Genomic DNA, 21,851 nt, shown 5'->3' on the forward strand with positions numbered 1-21,851 from the left:
AACCCAAACCATTCTGTGATTCTGTGAAGTAAATAAAGCCTGCTGTGACACAGCCATTTCTGTGGTGTTAAAAGCTTGATGTTTTCTTACCACATTGGACTCATCCAGAGCCAACTTTAGTTTCTCAGAGTTGTAAAGCCCTGTTTGCTTTCTAGTATCCGTTGCCTATGAAGGTGTGCGGTGGCTAGCTGTGAAGTGGGACAGGTGAGGTGCCTCAGGCTGTAAGGTGACCTGACAGAACTGTTGGGTGGCTGGACTACCTGCAGGAGTTATGTGCTGTGCTGCTTTTTAGTGCCATCTGCTCCACTGTGTTGGCCTTAGGACGTACACTGTGAACATACCTGAAAAATACACTAAGAAACTTTGGATTAGCATTATGAAGGAACACCATGGTTTTGTTTTCTAGGAATAAATACCTGGAGGTCTGCCTTTGATTCAAAACTGATTTCCACTCTTTGAACACTAATTACTAAGACTCTACAGGCAATGGACACACATCTGGTTTCTCAGAAAGCAGAGCTCGGAGATGAACACTCACCAATTTGTTGCTAATACAAGTATTTCTAAAACCTTCCTTTGCAATGGGGTAGAAAGTTATCATGGTCCTAGTCCCAACAGGGAGAGTCAAATAGAAGATCTTTTACAAGCTTCTGAAATTCACTGGCACTGCACTTAAGAGAGTGAGTAGTTCTGTAATGCTGTTGTGATGCTGCTTCTGTATTGGGATCACAAGACCATCACAAAGTATTGCCCACAGCTGGCGAGAGGGGAAAGCCTGAGGATGGAGTGCCTTGAACACATCCCCTGTACTGAACTCATTGTTACCATGCTGGACTTAATAAGGTGGATGTGGTACCTGTGGTTACTCAGGCATATCTGTCTTGCCTTGCAGTTGTGCCTAGTCCTACGTAGAAATGTAATGCTGATGTTGACAAAGCAGTGTTAGCACAGTGTGTGCTGCTGTTCACACTGGGTCAGTTTGAAAGAAGGAGCTCAGGCGCAGAGAACTTGTTACGCTGCAGCGAAGCCTGGTCTCGCTGACCTGTAAAGACAGAGAGGAAGGACAGTGGGAAATATAAACAGTTTGGATCTCACAACTGCCCCATGCCCATGTATCTGACCAGTCTTCTTAAGTATTGCTGCCGTAAGTTTATCCCCTTGTGTTTGAGCACATCTTGTTTTGTTTCCTTTCTCTTGTGTTCTTACACAGTCTGCTCCTTTTGTTTGTGGGGCTTTTCTGCTGGGAAAGATAGACGTGGGAAAGTGCAAATACTGGAAAGGTTCTGTATTAAAAGCTTAATAATATGCTGAGCTGTGGTGTTTATGTATACAGTTTGGGAAGAGCTGGTGTCTGTTCTGTGTGGCATCTGGGCTTACTGGCTGGCTGCTGTGAACAGGCATCTACATTTACACTGGGTTACATGCTCTGCAGTGGTTCTTAGTGCACATGAGCTTAGGAAGATAATTCTCATCTAAATAAATGTGCAATTTAATTTGTGGATTGTGGTGTGTTTAAACTGATGTTTGAATAATTGTCTTGAAATTAACATATCTGTAATTTCATCTTAGTTTCCTTTGTATAACATGAGAAACAGCTTTTTTTTTTTTCAGTTCTTGGTGTGTCTTGGGGTATTACTTGATACAGAGCTGCCTGATGGCAGTTAACAAACATGTTAAAATTATTAAATAGGGTGTATTTTGTATGTCTGCAAGTGTTCATAGTCCTTGAACTGCCAGGTATTGCTAACTTGAGTGCTTGTAAAGCCCACCTGGTTTGAAGGCTTGCATACTGAGGCTGTATAGTCACTTTCAATCTGGCGTAGATCTGCTCCTCTGAAACTGTTAAGCGTTTCGTTCTCTCTGGCTCTTTATTTTCTTCTATTGATGATAGTATTCATGTCCCTGCTTGGACACCGAGATTAAGAATCTGAACTGGCTGAAGACTAAGTACGGGTGATGTGGTGGTCATTTATCAGCTGTAAGTTTTGTTATTACCGTGTGTATTCTGGTGTGGTTTGTGTGTGTGTTGGAGGGTGGGAGGTTTTTTGCATCAGCATGAAGTGTAGTATATTTTGTGTCACGTTAGTCATTTTAAGACCGTAACACTTCCAAAATGGGCAGTTCTGTCTTCTTTTAAGGGCAAACACTCCTGTTCCCTCCCATATGTTGGCATTACTGCTCATGTGGCTGTGCTGTGAGTTGGACCTACCTTTGCTCAGAGTCAAAGCAGTGCAGTGCAGTATGATTAACAAGTGTGACTCTTACTGCTGATGCAAGAGAAGAAGGAAAGCATATCTGGATACGGTGGCTGATAACTAAGAGAGTAGCTGCTTGGATTTAGCTGACCTTTGACCAAGTGTGAAACTGCCTCCTGAGTTTAGTGTTGTGGCTGGGCATGCTTGGAGTGGCAAGCACAAGCAGATGCAGAGCTACCCTGTGGCAGCAGCCCCACTACATGGGAGGTTTAAAGATTCTGTGTAGAGGTTGAAAGCATCTAACCATGACCTCAGGGATATAAGTGGATTTGCTTGCTGAACCTGCTCACCTCTTCAGAAGTGCCAAAACTAACATTTCTATAGGCAATATATTATTACATTTCCATGTCCAATAGCAATATGTATTATATATTAATTTATTAACGTAGGCATCTTGTGAAAGGTGGATATTGTAGGATTTAATGACTGCTTGCTGAGGACTACACCAAACCTTTGTGTTTGCTCTCATACAGATACCTCAATTAGGGCTTTTGCCGTTTTTTTTCAAAGTGACTGTTACTGAGCCTTTACTGCTCTGAATGCTTTAACACAAAATAAGCAAAAAGAATGCAAGTGTATTTTAAAAGCAATAGATTACTTAAGCCTATCCTTCAAACTGATTTTTATATGATTATTTTGATATTTTAGTTGTACTTAAATCAGTACAGAAAATACACTTTATCTGTTTTTAAAATTGAAACAATTTCATGGCATGGCTCTGAAATGGGTTTTGATTTTTTTTTTAATTCTTGTTAAAATTTATGTGGTAGGAATCGCTTTAAAAATTGAGAAAACTAAGCAAAATGAGTCTAAATGTTAATGAAACCTGCTTCTATTTTTGTTGCATAATGTGTTGGAAATGGCACAAGACAATTAGATGTTCCTACTTGCATCACAATCCTAAAAGCTGCAAGTTTTATTAATATGAAAAATTTTCACAGGTGTCTGGTAAATAGCTGATAGAGCATCCTGCTTTGTGGCAGCTAGCTTTCAAGGTGATGCAATGGACTTCTAAGATGTTGAAACTAAGAAGTGCTTATAATTGTACCAGAGAGGGAAGCAGAATCCTTAGGGATGTTTGTAACTGAGCTTTTTAAACAATTTTTTTAACCACCCACTGATACTCATGATTCGCATTTCCCATATTTATGCCAGGGAATTTCCACAAGACTTATGACTCTAAGTCTGCTTTGCTCTCCTGCACTAGAAGTGAGACCAGGGCTGTTTGATTAGCTTCAGTTTCAAGTAGAATCTTCTCCTGTTTCGTTGTCCCCATCCTCCTTTTGGCCTTGTAAGAGAAAGCCTGAAAATAGTCAATTTAAAATGAAGATGAAGCTTATGGTTTTCTTTAAGGAACTACTTCAAAGAATGGAGAGAATTGGGAAAAGGTGAATGAGTTCTGACTACAAAGGCTGTGTGTTTTCTGAGAATATGGCATGCATGAAATGCTACTCATTCTTTTTCCCTAGCTCCTTTTTATCATTCTTCCACCTGTGCTTGTTTCAGGGACTCCGTCTAACCCCTCCTTTGATCACTCATTCTGTGTAGCTTTTATCTTGTTTCTTTTTTCTGCTGTATGTTAGTGAATGACCCCATTTCCACATGCAGTAGTGGGATACATAAATGACTTAATGAATGTTACATCTCTGTTGAGAGAGGAAGAGGGGACTCGCACAGTCAGAAACTGTGACCTCCGTGCTTTCTGTTTGTGTAACTGGTTACAAGCCTAACTGAAGCTCACTCATGATGTTTGTGTGTTAGAAGAGCTAATGCTGAGATTTGCTGGTGAACTTTGCTTGTGCCTGATATATTTGAACTGTAAAAGCTAAATAGACCCACACTAAAATGAGTTTAGCCTAAAACTGCTCCTGGGCATGTACTTGAAATTAATTCGGGTGGATGATGGGCGAGCTGACCTGAGTGCAGTCTCAGGGCTTGTTTGACTGGGTATGTATGAAAAAACAGAGACAAAAATCTGTATGAATGGATTGATAAAGGAGACTTCTTAGTGTTTTAATGTTGTTTTCAACCTGACAGAGAGGTGCTGGAAGCACTGTGGCTGCATGCGTAGGGTGTTCCGTATGTCCCTAGCAGCTGGCTTGGAATAAACTTTTTATTTTCTTTCTGCGTGTAGCTAGATCTTCCCTTGCTATCTGAGGATACATTACATTTATAGGATGTTAAAGGATAAAGTTGAAGACTGGAACTGTCAATTTGTGTGTAAAAGCTTATCTCTCTGTGGAGCTGTTTCTTAGTAGATGCCAGTGACTGTACCTATAGATGGATGCTTTTACTGTAGAAGTATTTCTCTGAAGCATTTATAAATACCACTGAAAAAGCATTAACCAGATAATGAAGTGCTTTCATAAAGGAATAGAGGTGTGCACATGGCATTAACTAGGAATAGCTGTTTCTGTTTAAATTTGTGGTTTTCCTTGCATTTGAAAATTGATTTGCATGAGGTAAATTTTTTGTTCTTGCTTTCCTTGGGCAAAGAAGCACAAAATGCAGAACGGCTGAAACAGGACTTGAAAGTTGTGGTCTGCAGACCTGCAAAGCATATGAGATGTAGACACACCTCTTGTATTTTTGGCTGAATGTTAGGAGCCTTATGTGGTGGTTGAGAATAAGAAGTTCATGGTTTTGTCTATACAGAACTTGTGGACATGTTTGCTTTTTAAGCAGTTCGTGATGGACAGTCAACAGGTTGATGCAGCAGTACATCATGCTAACAGTCATGTCTGGCAGAGGTTGCTCAGCTATGCAGTGCACAGAGTGGATGCTTTCTTCACAGAGCAGGGTTTCAGTGGCTTGTTCTAAAGATTGAGGATTCTGCATAGGAAAGTAGATCGTCATGTCATTAGTTCTGCTGATAGCTGCAGTTGCATGTATGTTCTGAGGAAAGAGTAGACTTGGTATGTCATGAAGAGAGCCTGCCCTTGGGAAAGTATTTCTTAAATGCTTTCATATTTCAGTAGTGCGGGAAGTACTGCATTAAATGTGTTTTTGAACTAGTCTGATGGGGATTCTCTGGCCCGGTTTCTCAACCTGTGGTCCCTGTCTACGCTGGTTGTAGTTGGAAGATGGGAGGGCATGTAGTCCTGTCTAGTTAGGGCCCTGACACACAGGTGTGGGCAGATTGTGTAGCTCCTCCTTATATTTGTAAAATTAGGATAATATAAAGTCATCATGTCAACAAATTCTGTAAGATGAGTTAATGAAATCTGATCACTACAAGGGTGTTAGCATGACCGATAATACAACTGCAAGACGTGGTTATGATCAAGTCCTGTTACCGATCTTACGGATCTTTATTTCCTTAAGGTATGTTTTGACTGCGGAGCGAAGAACCCTAGCTGGGCAAGCATAACATATGGAGTTTTTCTCTGTATTGATTGTTCAGGGACCCATCGATCACTTGGTGTTCATTTGAGTTTCATTCGGTAAGTAGCTTGTATATTTTTACAGTTAAAATTGCATCTCTTAATGTTTCTGTTTGTTCAGATACCTGCTCAGAGGGGAAAAGCCATTCTTTCAGCTACTGATTCAGACCTTTTTAATGTTTATATTGGCTTTGATGTATTTAACAGCTGCTTGGGAATTAGATAAATAGGTAGGTTTCAGCAGTATTTTTACCCTGCACCCATTCCCATTACCTGCTGATGTGTTAGTAGTGTGCATTTGTTGGCAGGTCTGTTTCTACAGTGAAGATGGTAAAAATGAAGAACAATGCGAGCATCTTTGAAGTGATTTATCATTCTTTCAAATCAAGACTGAGGCAAATACTAGTTTATCATCTTCCACAGTTTTACAGTGTATTGATCATAAAAATAATCTGACTCCCAGCAAGCCAGGTCAGAGAGCTAAGTAGCATTTTGCCAGCTTTGCTTCCTGAAGTAGTTCATGATGGTGTCACCTGAGTGATAGTACTGCGAAGGTGTAAAGGGCTATCCCTTCTGGCAGCTGTTTAGCTCAGTTGATCAGTTGGTGCAGTAAATCTGCACCCTGAGCTTGTCACATTTCAGGTGAGTATCCTAAATGATGGCCTGTGAGCCTTTTTGGCCTAATAAATAATTACATATTTGAAATGTAATGTTCTGCTTGAAGTGCTGATAAAAGCACCTGTTTTCCATCAACTAAGATTTTTCTTCTGCTGCCTTTTTGCTGTATACAAGAGGGTTACAAAAGGCTTCTCAAGAGTCCTTTCCTAACAATCACAGTATTAAGTCTCCTTATACTCACTGAGCCCAAAATTTTTGTTGTGGTATGACATTTGAATTGTTACTTTGTCCATTGCATGTGATTGTGATTTGCTTTTGACAGAGTTCAAATGTTACTCTGAAAACAATTTAACAGGAAAAACCTGTCAGACGGTACATTTCTTTTCAAGCTTTTACAGCTGGTAAAACTGTGGCAGTTCTACATGACTTTATTAACTTCTCTTGCACCTTGTGTATTGTCACAGATTTTTTTTTTTTTAAAAATAGATGGATGTTTTCACTTTTTTAAAAAAGGGGGGGGGGAGAGAAACACTTTACAAAAGGTAGAAAGATTTTAAATGGCTTTGGAGATAACATTAAAAATATTTCCTTCTGTTTAGATCTACAGAACTGGATTCCAATTGGTCTTGGTTTCAGCTGAGATGCATGCAAGTTGGAGGAAATGCAAATGCTGTATGTACTCCTGGGAATTTGCTTTGCACATTGAAGCTTGTTAGGCTTGGAAACTATTGCCTGTCCTTTCTGGCTCATATCTTGGGGATACTTGTATTTTCCCAGTCCATTTCTCTTCTGTTTTTTCTTTTTTTGTATTTTAAGAATTCCTTTGATTCCTGATTTCATCCTCCATACTTGCAACTTTTCCTTCTTGGTATAATCTGCAAATGTTTCGTTTTTTCTTACAAATCATTAATAAAAATCACTGTTTCACAGGGAGACATTGGCAGCTGCTGAAAGATGGCTTGCCAACAGCTTGTAAACCTAGCTTATGGTCATCTTTCTGTGGTTGTGTTTCCTTACATGGTTTATGAAAATATCATGCCAAAGATCATGTCATTGTCAAAAGTCAAGTTAAGATCTGACTTACTCTGGAGGTACAACTGAAGCCAAGATATGACATACTATACTGAAATATACATATATGTCAGAGAGGAAATAGCAGTGTTTTGGTGTGGCCCATTTCATATCGGCTGTTCCTTTCAATTTGATTTTTTATGTACTTACAGATAAGTTTGTTACACATTATTTATGTAAATTGAAGTTACGTTGACAGGTATATTGTTCCCAATTTCATTTTCATAGGAGGATGTCTTCCTTTGTCAACTCTTCTGGAATATTGCCTATTTTCCCATATTTTTTTCAAAGTTTGACCACAAATTACTGAGATTACTTCCCCAAATTGACCCAGCCAGTGTGGAAACATGCAACTTTCCTAAGAAATTTCTACTTTTCTTCCAATTCCCTGAAAGCTTCCCCTTATCTTTCTTCATCTGTGCTTTGTCCTTATTGTTTCTTTAAGAAACTTCATCCAAACTTGCTTTCCATAGGCTTTTTCTTAACAATTTTCTTAATCTGCTTTCCTTTCTAACACTTCAATACTCTGCTGGATTTTTTTTCTGTTTCCATACAAAAATGATGAATTTGGGATCATTATTACCTCTCACTTCTGCATTTTCCAGTAAAACCTGTTATGCCACTTAGTTCATAAACCCCACAGTTTCGACTAATCAGAAGAGGGAGATTTTGCATGAAAAATACTTTCTTTTTTAGCCAAAGGCTTACAAGCTTTGGTTAAACTCTATAAACTTAGCCATACAAAGGGTTTAAGGCAGTTGGAAGGAAGATGGCAAAGTCTGAAAAGTACTTCTGTTAATCTTAGAAAGCATATTACCAGAACAACAACAGTAAACCCTTATTATTTAATTTTATGAGGTTTTGTCTTTCTGCTTTATGTCACTGTTTCTTATCATGTATTTTACCAACAGATGTAATATACCCAGCCACTCCTCAAATACCTCAAATTCACAGTGGCCTGTTTGGGATACCTATGAAGATTAATACCTTAATAACTAAATAATTATAATTATCATAATACTTAATAATTAAATTAAAGGCCTGTTTAGTAAACTGTTTGGACATTTTAAAAAGTAAAATTAACATTTTTCTTCTAATTGCACAAAAAAAAAAATCCCTTTTTGTTCCAAATTAAATGCCAAATTCTATTTTTACTAATTTATGGTTAGAAGCACTGTCAGATTAACACTAATAATTTGTATTCTATAATTGCCTGATGATGCCAAATCTTGGAGAACAGGAGTCCTGTGCTTCATAGCTATGTGTCGAATTGCTAGTAAATCTGAAGTGTTCTTAGTTCCTTTTGTTTTCAGAATAAATCTCTACAATGATTGGAATTAGAGTTTACAAAAAAAAATAGCTCTAAATATCAAGTTCATAGGTACGCGTATTTAAATGCAAAAATGCACAATCTTTTTGGCATCTGTGATGTTTACAGCTGTTTCTGTTGGAATCACAGAAGTTGACTGGCAATTTCTCTCTCCTACATGGTTGTTGCTTAATTTTTATACCAAGTCAGGTACTTGTATACTACTAGATTTATGCTTTGCAATTCCAGCATATGAGATGATAACCCTAGGTTATCTAGACTTGCTGATCTATCGGAAACTTGTTTATTATGTTCTATGGTAACAGTCTGTCCTGTTCTTCTGTGACAGAATGTATGATTTGATTTGCTATTCAATTCTAGGTACTGAGAAGATTGTTGTTTGTTGGGGTTTTTTTTAATCTTTCAAAGAGCTTCTGAAAGTCCGATGTAAATGCATTGATTTGCTTTTGTTTTAAAATCCTAAATCTGAATAGAATTTTTCATTTATATTCCTGTATCTTCATATAAATACACAAGCATATAAAAATATATGGGTACTTATATATGTGCATTCACACACTTTTCTTTTGAAGAAGGCAATTTTTATACAGTCATTTTGATGCTATTGGACATACATTGTTCTCTCTAGCATGCTAGAGATGAAGCCAAGCAATGTCTTTTAGAATATCAGGAATGTCCCTTGAAGCACAGGTATTGGCAATCAATTCTATGTCTTCCTTTCTACACTTAATTTCAGAACTAGGATTTTTTTGTCTATGATGGCAGACTTGCATTTGTAGATGCTTTTAAAGCATCCCACTAATGTATTTGATTTTTCTGTTGTTTTATTTATATGCAAAGAGGTTGCCAGAATGGGGTTTTCTTTGTATTTTGGAGATGTACATAGACTTCATAATTGAAAAGGTTGGATTTAGGTAGAGGAGCAGCGTATTTTGCTGCACTGTGGTATATTTTTACGTTGAATGACATTAGTTTTTAAACCTCTTTCTCATGGCATTTACTGTGTTCTGCTTCACAGTCTGCTTTTTTCCATCAACACGGATGCACAACAAATGATACCAATGCAAAGTACAACAGTCGTGTTGCTCAGCTTTACAAGGAGAAGATTAAATCTCTTGCAACACAGGCAACAAGAAAGCATGGTACTGATGTGAGTAGTGTGTATCCTGTGTCCATAAGATTTCTGAAAAACTTTATGTTCTCTCGCCTGGAGTAATTTAAAGTTTCTCATTAGTAATGTAAAACATTATCTGTCTTTGGGAGGTACTGATACACATTGCAGTGAATAGGCAAGCTGGGGAGTAAACTGTTTATAGCATACCTTTTTTGTTTGGAAAAAGAACATTGAGCTAGAGCTCAGCTGGGTAATTCAGGATAATTTATTGGTTATTCAAAACATTAACATTTGCAGTAACTTATATGGGTTCTAGACAGAAAGTTAAGGTATCCTTCAGAATGGAAACTTCTTTGCAGGTGTCCTCCAAAATTATATTAGTAGTATTGCATAAAAAAATGTTTTTATTTTTATTTATCAGGAACTGAATTATTATTGAGAAGTACAGCATGTAAAAGTGCTGATAGAATTAACTACAAAATATTTGTGATTTAAGTAGGATGTGATTTGAACAGGTAAATGTGTGGTTTTAGTTTTTGCCCTGCAAAAATAATATTTGAAAACTTAGGAAGTTATGTGCGTCCTGAACTTGCTGTGTTCCATTAAAAATGCTGAAAGAGTTCATGCATGCTATCAAAACATTGTTAGGTTGCTGACAGGAATAAGTTCTTAGCAAAGTATGCAGAATTGGTTTGCTGAAGTGATAAGTTTGACAACAGTTCTCTTCTACACACACAGAAAACATGTTTTGATTGTTTAATTACACTTGTTGAAGTTGGTGACTGATTCATTTGAAGTTGATCAGATGAGTGGGAATTAAAAGAAAAGCAAGGTGGCTGGGTTTTTTTTTAATCTGTGCATCAAATAGCATGACATTTTATAGATTTTAATAAATTTATATTATAAATGTTATAGACACTAGTTCACGTCGCTAACTTTAGAGAATATTTCTTTTGAGTTACTAAACAGGTTTAGATATAAAACATGTTCAAGTAAATATATTACACTGTGTGCATTCAAGTTGATCGTTAAGTTACCCAAGTGATACTTTGAAGAACTGTGATTATCTTGCTTCAATTACAGATTCCATCGAATTGTTTGATATTAATTATGTTTGGTTTTGTTAAATTAATAAACTTTGTAATTATGTAGTGCAAGCTGAAGTGATTGTGTACTATCTAAATTGCTGAAGTAAATTATTCGGATAGTTAGGTTTAGTATCAACCGTCACCTCCCCTTTCACATGGTAAAATATTTCTTCTCTAACTTAAGGATGGAGTTGCTTGTCGAATGGTGAGGTAAGCTTGTTGCACATTCAGTAACCTTTTTGACAGAGGTTGTTATTTTTGGTCATGTATCGTGAGAAATGATTTGCCTATGAGTAAGCTGGGAGTGTGCAGATACAGGTTATAGACCTGTCTTGCACAATGCTGAGAATACCTGTGGCACTGTGGGCCCGCCAGCCTGCCCTGAGGTCAGGCATTGCTCAGAGCTGTTAGCATCTCGCAAAACTCTGCTTTAGCTGTAGCAGAGGTGATGGGACTCTGAGAGTAGGTGGGAAAATTCATCAGGGTATAGGACCACACTGCTACAATTCTGAAAACTGTTTCCAGTGACTGCCAGTGTTACATTTTTGGGTTTAGTTTGGGCATTTTTGCTTTGGGCAAAACAAGAGTATTAGAAAGAAAATACCTTATATGAGAATATGAAAAAGCTTACTGTAAAGGTCTAGTGATACTAAATATTGACAGTATTACTGCAGCAGAGCTTATATTGAGCATTTTGTTAGGAAATGGGTAATGTGAAGGAACACATCAAATATGTATGAAATTAAAAATAAAGAAATGTAATATATTGAAGCTTGAATATATTTGTAAGGAAAAATTATGTACCAGAAAAAAAAGGAGTTTTAAGATTAGTGTGTTTGAAAAAAGAATATATTCAGGCAATTTTCATGTAAAATTCTCTCTCTCTCCTCCAATTCTAGCTGTGGACAGATGGATGTGGAATGCCACCTGTGTCACCTCAAAACAAAGAGGAAGACTTTTTTGCATCCCATGTTTCTCCCAAGGTATAGGTTACCTGTGTTTCATTCTTGTTAGCTTTCTAAACACGTAGGTTAACTGTGTGTTCTATGATGAAGATTAAACCCTGAAAGAAAACCTTGTATAGAAAGGGTAGGTCAGTGAGTTAACATTTGTCTGCCTTTCCGTCTGTGGGTCTCAAAATTCTTCCTGGATGTGAACCACTTTCTAAGGCAATAATTTAGAATGACCCAAATAGTAGCTAAATGTGGAATGAAACTATACCTTTTGTAGGCATATAATTCCACTTGGACTCATGATTGGGATTGCTCTGATTTAAATATACTATGTGATAACTTCGGTTTTTAATCAGTAAAGTTTAACAGTTCTGAAAGCATTTGCTAAACAGAATTCTTTTTTATTCCTCCGAAATGCTTTCATCCTGTTTGAAAATGCTAACTTTCTGAAGTCTATTGCTTCTGTCAGTTTTCATTTATTTGATCTTGCCTCCTTAAGGTGATAGATGCTGTTTTTATTTCACACATTAATGTTCAGAGACTCTCTTGCCTCTAGTATTTGAAAAACAGATCGCAATTGTCATCTTCAACTTAGAGCAATTAAGTTATTACTGCACCTAGTACTCCTAAATATTGCAACAATATTAAGTGTTCTAGTATAATTGTTTTCTAGTACAGTTGCAGTCTGTAACACTTAAACCACAAGTGTAATCACTAAGCATATTTTGGGATAGAGAAGAATTCAAAGGGCTTGGGTATATCAGATTAGCCCCTGTTGTGAAAACTCTTCACCAGTTCATATGCAAATTAATTTCCTTGTCATGATGTTGTGGTTGTGCATGTGCATTAGCAGCTAGTAATAAAAGCGTATACAAGTTGCTTATATCTATACCTGGCTAAAGAACACAGTAAAAATGACGTGACTTTTTAGTGTATACGGGACGCTTAAGGATGACAAAAGCTGTAACTTGAATGAAAAATGACTATTTTTTTCCTTTTGGTTATTTGGTTGTAACATTTCAAACGTAACTTTTTTGTTGTATTTGTGAAGTTTTGAAAATGCTGCTTTTTAAAGGGAAGTTCAGCCCTTTTGCTATTTTTTTTTTTTTTTTATTTTAGGGACTTGTACTGCAGCCAATATTTGAATGTCTTATAAAAATAAATTTCAGCATCTTTGAAACAGTGAAAATGTGTTTATATTTTACAGACTGGGAGGATTGCTGTTTTACTCAGAAATGTTCATTGCAAACCCCCCCCCCCCAAAGAAATCAGTTACTGTGAATTCTAGTCTAGTGTTGTCACCAGAAGATCACCTGTCTTCATAGTAGAAAACCAAACTGGGTATTTCTGTTTGCAAAAAGCAGCTTGGAAGAGTACTTGCAGTTGAGTGGAAGAGGCATGAACTGAGGCAAGCTAAGGAAAAAGAAGTTTAAGCAGAAAAGTGTTGTCAGTATTTTTGTGGTTGAGGACAAGAAGTAGGAACTTCATACAGATGTGTGGATAGAATAAAGTTAATCTTTATAGCAAACTTTTCAGGTAACTGCAAAGGCAGGAGGTAGGAGAAAAGCAGTTTGTTTACTTCAGGGCAAGAGATTATTTCGGTATGGATGTTTTGAGAGAGATGTTAGGAAATTTTGAGATGGAGGTTTTAGGGAAGAATAAGCATGAACTGGTAGTGGCTCAGCATTGGTGGAAAAGATAATGCTAAGCTGATACTGTGATGAGATAACAAACCTGCCTGTTGAGGAGAATGTGTCTGAAGGAAGTGGGAAGACTCATCAGGAAGACTTGGCTGGACTGCTCACAATCAAAAATGAAGTGCTAGAAAATTGGAAGTGCAAGAGTTCAGTGTGGTGATTACATGTAAATAAATGATCCGGATTTCCTGTACTGTATTACTCTTATGAGTAAAGACAGTTAATGGCCAACATACAATAATTAAACATAAAGCACGATTAAAATGCGTAATTTTTTTTTGGATGGTGAACATCTTGAAATCGCTGAGAGGAAAATACAGGTGCTTAGGAGTGGTCTGAAACTAGCTCACTTCTCATAAGGGTAGTCATTTCTTGTAACTTTAATAACTGCCCTTCTGAGAACAGGTTTAAACCTAGAAGCTGTGATCATAAGAATCCAGTATTAACTAGTCAGTGATGCTAAGGCAGTCTTTGAGCTCAGTGCTCTTATTTATTTGAGGTATTCTATTTTGTGTACAGTTTTGATTGTTGTAAATTTTTTCAAGGCAAAGAATACAGAGCAGGTGTTATCAGAGCCAGCTTCTCTACAGCAGAAAACTCCAGAAAATACTCCAGACTGCTATGAAGGTACAACTGATTTTTCATTAATGATAAGCTGCATTTTTCCGGTACTCTCTTTATTTAGGCTGTTTTTACCCTACTTTAATAACTAAATAACCTAGTCATGCTAGTAATGCAAGAATTTTGGAGAGGAAGGACTTCTTAGAAGGCTTATGCTCAAATGTGTGGGACTGCATGTTCCTTTAAGAATGTTTAATAGAAATCCAGACTAATATTTGATTCAAAAGACTTCATGTGAATCTTTGGGTGCCTGCTGCTTTTAGTGACTGGTAAAGCTGTGATAGAAATAATTCATTATGCTATATGAATCAAACGGTACTCTGACTACTGAGAGTTGTATTTTGGTCTTGTAAGTATTCTAAAGAACCTTCTGATGTTCTTACCCTTGTTGTTTATTACGTTTTAGGACCAGAACATGGACCAAGTGTTGATTGCCTCAGTACATCACCAAAAGCTGCATTAGGTAATGAGTCTAAGCAGAAGAAGATAGCAGCCAGTATATATTCATTTGTACAGAGAATGTATGACTGGGAAGAGATGTGGCGTTTTTAATATCCATGTGCACAAGTTGAAACATCTGATTTTGTATTAGTTTTTTTTCTGCTGAACAGTGTACTACTTCTAAGATACTAATTTTAGGCAGTGTTGTTCTGGTTTTATCTATCTTACCTTAGCCAACTTGGTGAATTTTAATGCTACAGGTGTTGCACCTAATAAAGGTGACCATTAGTGTTTTATGCCTTCTGTTAGACTGCTTTAAGTTCTGCATTTAAAGCACATAGGTGCAATAGAGCATTGTGCTGTGATTAATTGCCTGCTATTTCTGTTAAGCCAACACACCTTGTACTAATAGCTCAGTCTTTCTATTTAGACACAGTTTTTGTTCCCTTTCCAGAAAACTGAACATAAAAATTTAGACTGGAAAAATCTTGTATTTGTAATACAGTATCTTCAGTGTCCAGAGTCTTAATTTACGTAACACTGAAGAGTATATCATACTGTAAGTAGGTAAAAACAAGTTGAGGAAAACAGGATAAAATGCATCAGTGATTTATCATGTTGAGGATCATCCTGCAGGAGTACGTTTCTGAGAATAAAGAGTACTGATTCTCAGCAGCACGGGGTAGTAAAGAAGTGATGGCTGGGACTAACTTAGTACTTCAGGAAGGTATGGTCTTCATCACTGTTTTTATATTCACTTGATTGGCTTTGTTTTTTGTTGATTTGTTGGGTTTTTTTTGAGAACTGGAGACTGGGAAAACCAGTTATCCACATATACTTCCTTATGTTCTCATTTGTTTCTTTAATAAATGTTCTTATAAATCAAGTGCTTTTCTTGTTTGTTTTGAACATCACAAGTTCTGTCTTACGGGAAGGATCTCTGTTCTGTGTATGCTGGTTTCTAACTAAATTTCAGCTCAAACCAGTTTTTCTGTATGTATAAGCATTCCATGGGAGTTGCTGATTGAACAAAGTTTTGATTGTGGGAGATTTACCCTGTCTCAGGGTTAGCTGTCAGGAAGGCACAATCCAGTGCCTTACAGAATATAGCGAGTCCTATTAGGGTCTCATTAAAAATATCAAGATTAGGAGTTGTGTCAGACTTCATTCACTTCATGTTTTATCTGTATCATCGGTGGATTTAAACATAGCCTTTCTAAGTAGGAAGCAATTCATCTTGGAAGTGATACAGGATCAGGTGGACCTCTAGTCAGATTTGGAATAACAAGTCGTGCATTCTCATTCTGTTTACAAGCAGGTATCTACAACTGAAGACTGAGCTGTAATTTTATTCCCATTGTATATTTGCAAGAGATTCCATGTCCTCAATCAGAGGCAGTTTCTTGGAATCTTCACAGCTCTGTTCCCTGTAACTCAGTTTAGTATCTCAGTCTTGTAGTGTGGATATACTTTATACTGTAATACTTTAAGGCATTAAAATTAAAATCCTCAATATGATAAATCACTAATGTATTTTATTCTATTTTCCTCAACTTGTTTTTACTTACTTACAGTATGATATACTCTTCAGTGTTAAGTAAATTAAGACTCTGGACACTGAAGATATTGTATTACAAATACAAGATATTAAAATACTTCAAGGCATTAAAATACTTCAAGGCAATAAAATAAAATAGAGTTTTGGGAATTCAGTTCTGAGGTTGATATTGTGGAAATTATCTTCTGCAGTTCTGGAATTAATAAAATTGTATGCCAAGTAATGTACATTTAATCCTTGCAGAGAACACCACCTTCATAAAAAAGAAGCCAAATCAAGCTAAGAAGGGGGTAAGTATATAAATAATGCATATTTATAACTGTATTCTAGATTTCTGGAAATCTGTAGATTTCAATGTGGAAATGTATCAAGTAAGTTAGCACTAAACAGTACTTGTGTCGGTAACAATCGATGAAACTAAAATGAGATTGAAAACTGTTCCTATGTCAAAACAGCCAATAGTCTGTTTGAAAACAAATTATTGTTAACTTGAATTTGTCTAACAGGTTATTGTTCCGTGTGGTGGAGTGCTTCAGATCTGTGGGTTGTTTTCTGACCTCAGACATTCTAAGTCTGTTTACGTGTATATAGCTCACTGAACTGTCTAGGCTTCCACGTGTATATCTGAGTGTCATTTTCTTTGTGCTGTCTGGACCTGATGATTGGTCATATTTTTTCAAAAATATGTAAAATAAAAATGTCAAAGCATATATCAATGTCAAGGTCTGTATCCCATTTCTTAGTTCTTTTCACAACCACCATCCCTGCAACTCCACTGTAACTTTCTTCTCACTTGCTGATACTGGGTTGCAGGGCTTCTTCAGGCTTTCAGCTAAATTAGTGGGCACTGAGATGCTTTTGTAGCAAATCTTGAAAACAGAGAGAGTTCCAGTAGCACTTTTGAGTGGCTAAATAAGCACGTGTGGATAATCTGTCAATATAAGACTTCAGATCTGTATTTCTGGAGGAGTCCTCATCTTGTACCACATAGCAGTATAGTATTTGGTTGTGTTTATAGACAACTTGCAGCTGCATTCAGTGCAAGATACTTTCAATATAGTTTACAGACTTGTTTCTGGATGGGGTCTTATTACTTTCTTAGGCATCTGGTCTCGGTGAAGAAGGCATGAGGAGACTTGAGTGTCTCAGAATGGTGTGTTCAAGGAACCTGAAGAATGAGTAAGACAGCTTATGTTAACTCAAGTTAGCTAGGAAAAACTAGGTTTTGAATGTATGGCTATTGAGGCCCAAGAAAATAGCCGTCATATTAGGCTATTAGAGTGTCAGCGTGTTACAGAGAGTCGTTTCTTTTAAGTCTGGGCTCTTGTACGGCAAAAAATTTGAAAGGAGCACATAAATTTAGATTGAATCCTGTTCTGTCTTGCTCACACTAGAGGGCCCTAATACGCAGGAGAAATTTATTGTTCTAAGTGGTATGTGCAGGTGTGTTCCCTTACAGTGACAAGAACATGACTGGGTTCATGGGTGCATGTACAGTTTGTGAACTGTAGTGTCAGCTTAAAACTGTATTTACGTAGGCCAGAACTTTTTATATGAAGATATTAAAGGATTAAAAGGTTAAGATAAATTTATTGTGAAAATTAATATTGCTGCAGTGTTGCAGGTGAGGAATTAAGCACACAGGAGACTAAGAACAGCAGTTTGAGTGCTGTGCCACTGTCTGAATCAACATCATCATAGCCATGTTTGTAGTATTAAGTGGGCTTTAAGTCTTTGATAATCAGAATGAAAGAAGATGTATCCCTCTATTGAAGTAATACAAACTAGGAATAGAATTATTTTAAAAGAATAAGTGCAAACCTGGAACCTTTCATCTGACATGTTTAAAAAAAGTTTACAATGCTTTGTCACATGTAAAGGCTAATCATGCATACACTTACATAAAAACCTGTATATTGTTCTCCTACCGTAAACCAGTAAATCAATAATTAATCTTGAGATAACACACTGGGCAGTGAGAACTAATTCAAGAATATTTGCCACTTCTAAATGTAAATTCTGAATTAAGTGCTTAAGCACCAAATGGTTCCATTGCAACATGTTTCATTATGTTAATCCTATGCAGCAAAATCCTTGATTGAGAAACTGAAGTTGTGCTATCTATTATTTTTTTGAACATGCTAACTTCTGAACAATTAAAACTATAGTAGTTTCATTACCCTGTAATGCTTGACTGCAAAGCTAACTAAATTTGTAAGAGCTAGGGGAAGCAGCATGTAAAGAGGGTCAAAACGTGGAAAAATATTTTCTCTGCTCCAGGTTTTCATTGTTGTTTGCATATGCTCCTGAACAGAGTATAGTGTTTGCTGTTACTTTCAAAGCTGACTGTTAAGTCAGCTGAAGTCTTTATCTCCCTTATAACATTGGGGCTTTTGTTTTCTGTTTTTTGATAAATCAAGCTCGGTGCCAAAAAAGGTGGTTTGGGGGCACAAAAAGTGAGCAGCCAAAGCTTTAATGAGATTGAAAAACAAGCACAAGCTGTAGATAAAATGAAGGAGCAAGAGGATCTTCATAGCAGTAAGAAAACTGATAAGGAAGAGCCACTGTAAGTATGAATTAAATATACAATGGTAAACCATGAAGCCTAATTTCATGCTAATGAAGTAATTGCCAACATTTTAAATGCTACCAGAGATTAGCTCATGCAAATAAAACTTCAGTTCTTGCTTTAAAAAAACTCCAGATACTGATGAGGTGGGCCAAATGTCAATTCCCCCATTGTCTTTTTTTTGGCCATTAAGTATATGTTTCTAGTTTCTACAGTAGAAATAGACCAGTGCTATCTTTAAAAACAACTGTAGTGTTATTTAACAGAGAAAATGAGGAGACATTCTACTGATACTCATGAATAAAATGTGAAATAAACCCCAAATATGTTGAAGTATTACCACAGAAGACTCTTGCCTCTTGAACTTTCTTTACCTCGTGTTAGTTTAGTTTGTTTTGGTGTAGTTGACTGAATACCATTTGAACCAGTCTTTTTAAGAGCAGGGGTAATATACAAATATGCAGCTTTATTTGTACTTATTGGGTAAAAATTTCTATGCTGAAGGCAAGGGATAGTTTAAGTATGGCTAGAATTGTCTGCTTGAGTTTCAGCTGTTTAATACTGAAACTGCCTTCATTTCACTAAAACCCTTTTAATATTTTTGTTTGAGGCTGCAAATCTGTTAATCCATCTCACTTAATAAATATTCAGCCCCTTATAAGGGTCCGAGGATGGTGATCCTGGTTCTTTCCACTACATTTTTTTGCTACATGTTTTTGGTTTTTGACATTTTGTTAGTTGTCATCAAAATTAGACTGTTAAATGGTTGGTTAATGTATGCTTTTACTGTTGTAAAGTTTGACATCCTCTCTTGAGTGCTAAAACGCATCATTTGACAAAATTTTACAGGATCGCTTAGAGCTTATTATACCAAGCTCTTTGGTCTATAATGTCTTTCCTACTCCTTTTACTTACTTTTATTTAGCCTCCACAGAAACAGATGTTTTCTGTGCTGCAAAAAAGTTAGTCACAAAGGGATCATTCATTTTTCCTAAAGTATTTTTAGCACAAAGTCATGCTTCTCAGTGATTGACAAAAACTACCCATAGAGTGACTTGGAGGAATGGACTACTAAATAACAAGAAAAATTATTGTTCATTATTATTTACTATTATTCTTTAATAATAATATCTGATATAATTCAGTTTGGAAAAGTCGCAATTAGTTACTTGTTTTTTGTGTCAGAAATGTATAGATCTATATAGATTCAAGGCAACCTTTAGTATAAGGTTGCTGCAACCTTTCTACAGTGGCCAGAACCCTCTAAAAATGTCTTCAAACACGATTGGTGCACATACACTTCAGTTTATGGATCTGATCACAGCAGGGCAGTTAACTGTATTACCCTTGCAATTAACTTTTTGGATTTTTAACTGTAGATGGCAGTATATACCTAAATTAAACAACGGTTAATACCTTTAATATTGCATCTGCTTCTGACTAATTTGTATGGCAGTTTTAGTTTTAAAAGCTTGATTAATGAGCTTTAGTAAATTAATATAATGTGGCTTTGTTACGTGGCAGGAATGGAAGTTATAGGCTAGTATTTAGAAAATTAAAGAGTTCTGAGACTTAAAATGTTACTTTATAATTGATACACCTTTTATTTTCTGCTGTACGACAAGAGAGTAGGTAACTGGAATTACGTTTAAATTTAACCTATTTGTTTTAATCTACAGCAAATAAGATTTTTGGTGTTCATAAATAATATTTCATAAAGATGGGCTGCTAATCTTTCTATTTAAAGTGCTGAGTAGATTTTATCAGTAGTGGTTTCAAGTTGAACTTTAAAGAAAATATTTAATTTTCTGTGTAACAGTTGGTTCTAAACTGTAAGAATTGATTTAAAATGTTCCTGAACATATTCTGTGCTTTGAAGATACATATTTCTGATCTTACTGGTTTCAAAAGTCATTCCACAGATGCATCCTTTTTTGTATCTGACTTTTACTGTTATAAGCAACTGAACATAAGACACAGTGATTTTTTTTTTTAGTTCTGGTTCCAAGTCCTCTTAAAGCCCCAATCAAGGGATACCTAATCATCACAAGATTGAGATGGCTCTCCTCCTTTTTGAAATGCCTCATCATTGGAGGAGTGATGTCCCTCCCTTCCTTATAGCAGGCTGGTACCTACATCCCTTGTCTTTGAAGGAAGAAGACCAGACTCTGTCCTTCTCATTGTAACAGGTTCAGACACACAGCTCCTGTCTTGGAGGAGATGTGCTAACCAGCAGGGCATGAACTTTGGTAGAGGCATCTTGTACTCTTGGTTAAGTTTAGTCAGTATGCATGGGACCAGAAGAAATCAAGCCAGCAAGAGCTGGCAAGTTTCAGGAATCAAATAGTTAGGAGACATACTGGACAACAATACTCCTTGGTCAAAAACTTGGTTTCATTCCTGCAACTGATAGAAAGTTACAATGGTTTTCAGGCTTAAGTACTTCCTTCCTACTTGCAGCATGATGTCTACCAGCAGCATCCTAAATCTCATTTACTGTTCTGATAGTGCTCATTTGTACTTTATGCTAGTCACAACTTATGAATTAAAATATTGCTGCATTGCTCATTAAAATTACCATTCGTATCACTTTAAACCTAACAAATTAGGTGTAAGCAATGTTTCTACAATTCTGTAATCAAGATTAAAAACCTCTGTCTCTGCTACACTAGCATTATTGGAAAACAGTTGTGATTGTTTTGAGGTACGGGCATCTCAGAATGACAGCTTATTGTATCTGAACTCTGGGGACGTTTCAGGTGACAAAATGTGTTGCCATCTGTGCAGCAAATTATAAGGTTTATATGCTTTAGAGTTTCCATAATGCAGAATATATTCCATTTTGGGAGTACAAAGACTCTCTCCTCCCCTCTCCTGAGATACCCTTTTGGGCATAAGGAAGGGCAGCATCAATAAAGAAGCGTGGTCTACCTTGAGTACTTGTCTCGAGTGTATGTATAGCAAGTGTAAAAACCACTGGGAGCATGAGGGGGGTGAAGGGAGTGCAACATAGCAGGGCCAAACTGGACATTAGGGGAAAATATTGCTAGTATTATATCATGAATACCACAGTAGTGTATTACATGAGAGTTGGAGTTTTTGACGATTATTTGGTTTTACCTAGAATCAGAGCTGTGGAAAAAACTCTTTCAG

At 36.6% G+C, this 21,851-nt stretch overlaps 1 protein-coding gene across 1 annotated transcript in view; it reads left to right on the forward strand.

Annotated features, from left to right (window-relative positions):
• The first annotated feature begins 5,585 nt into the window (after positions 1-5,585).
• Positions 5,586-21,851, forward strand: part of ARFGAP3 (ADP-ribosylation factor GTPase activating protein 3) — a 28,481-nt gene continuing 12,215 nt past the window's right edge. The window contains exons 1-8 of the mRNA XM_010024573.1: positions 5,586-5,698; positions 6,856-6,928; positions 9,676-9,807; positions 11,759-11,842; positions 14,055-14,136; positions 14,537-14,593; positions 16,373-16,419; positions 18,550-18,695. Coding sequence (XP_010022875.1) covers positions 6,902-6,928; positions 9,676-9,807; positions 11,759-11,842; positions 14,055-14,136; positions 14,537-14,593; positions 16,373-16,419; positions 18,550-18,695 — 575 coding nt within the window. The 5' untranslated portion in view covers positions 5,586-5,698; positions 6,856-6,901. The remainder of the gene's footprint in view (positions 5,699-6,855; positions 6,929-9,675; positions 9,808-11,758; positions 11,843-14,054; positions 14,137-14,536; positions 14,594-16,372; positions 16,420-18,549; positions 18,696-21,851) is intronic.

Source organism: Nestor notabilis, unplaced genomic scaffold, assembly GCF_000696875.1.
Source record: "Nestor notabilis isolate BGI_N333 unplaced genomic scaffold, ASM69687v1 scaffold26011, whole genome shotgun sequence".
Taxonomy (NCBI): domain Eukaryota; kingdom Metazoa; phylum Chordata; class Aves; order Psittaciformes; family Psittacidae; genus Nestor; species Nestor notabilis.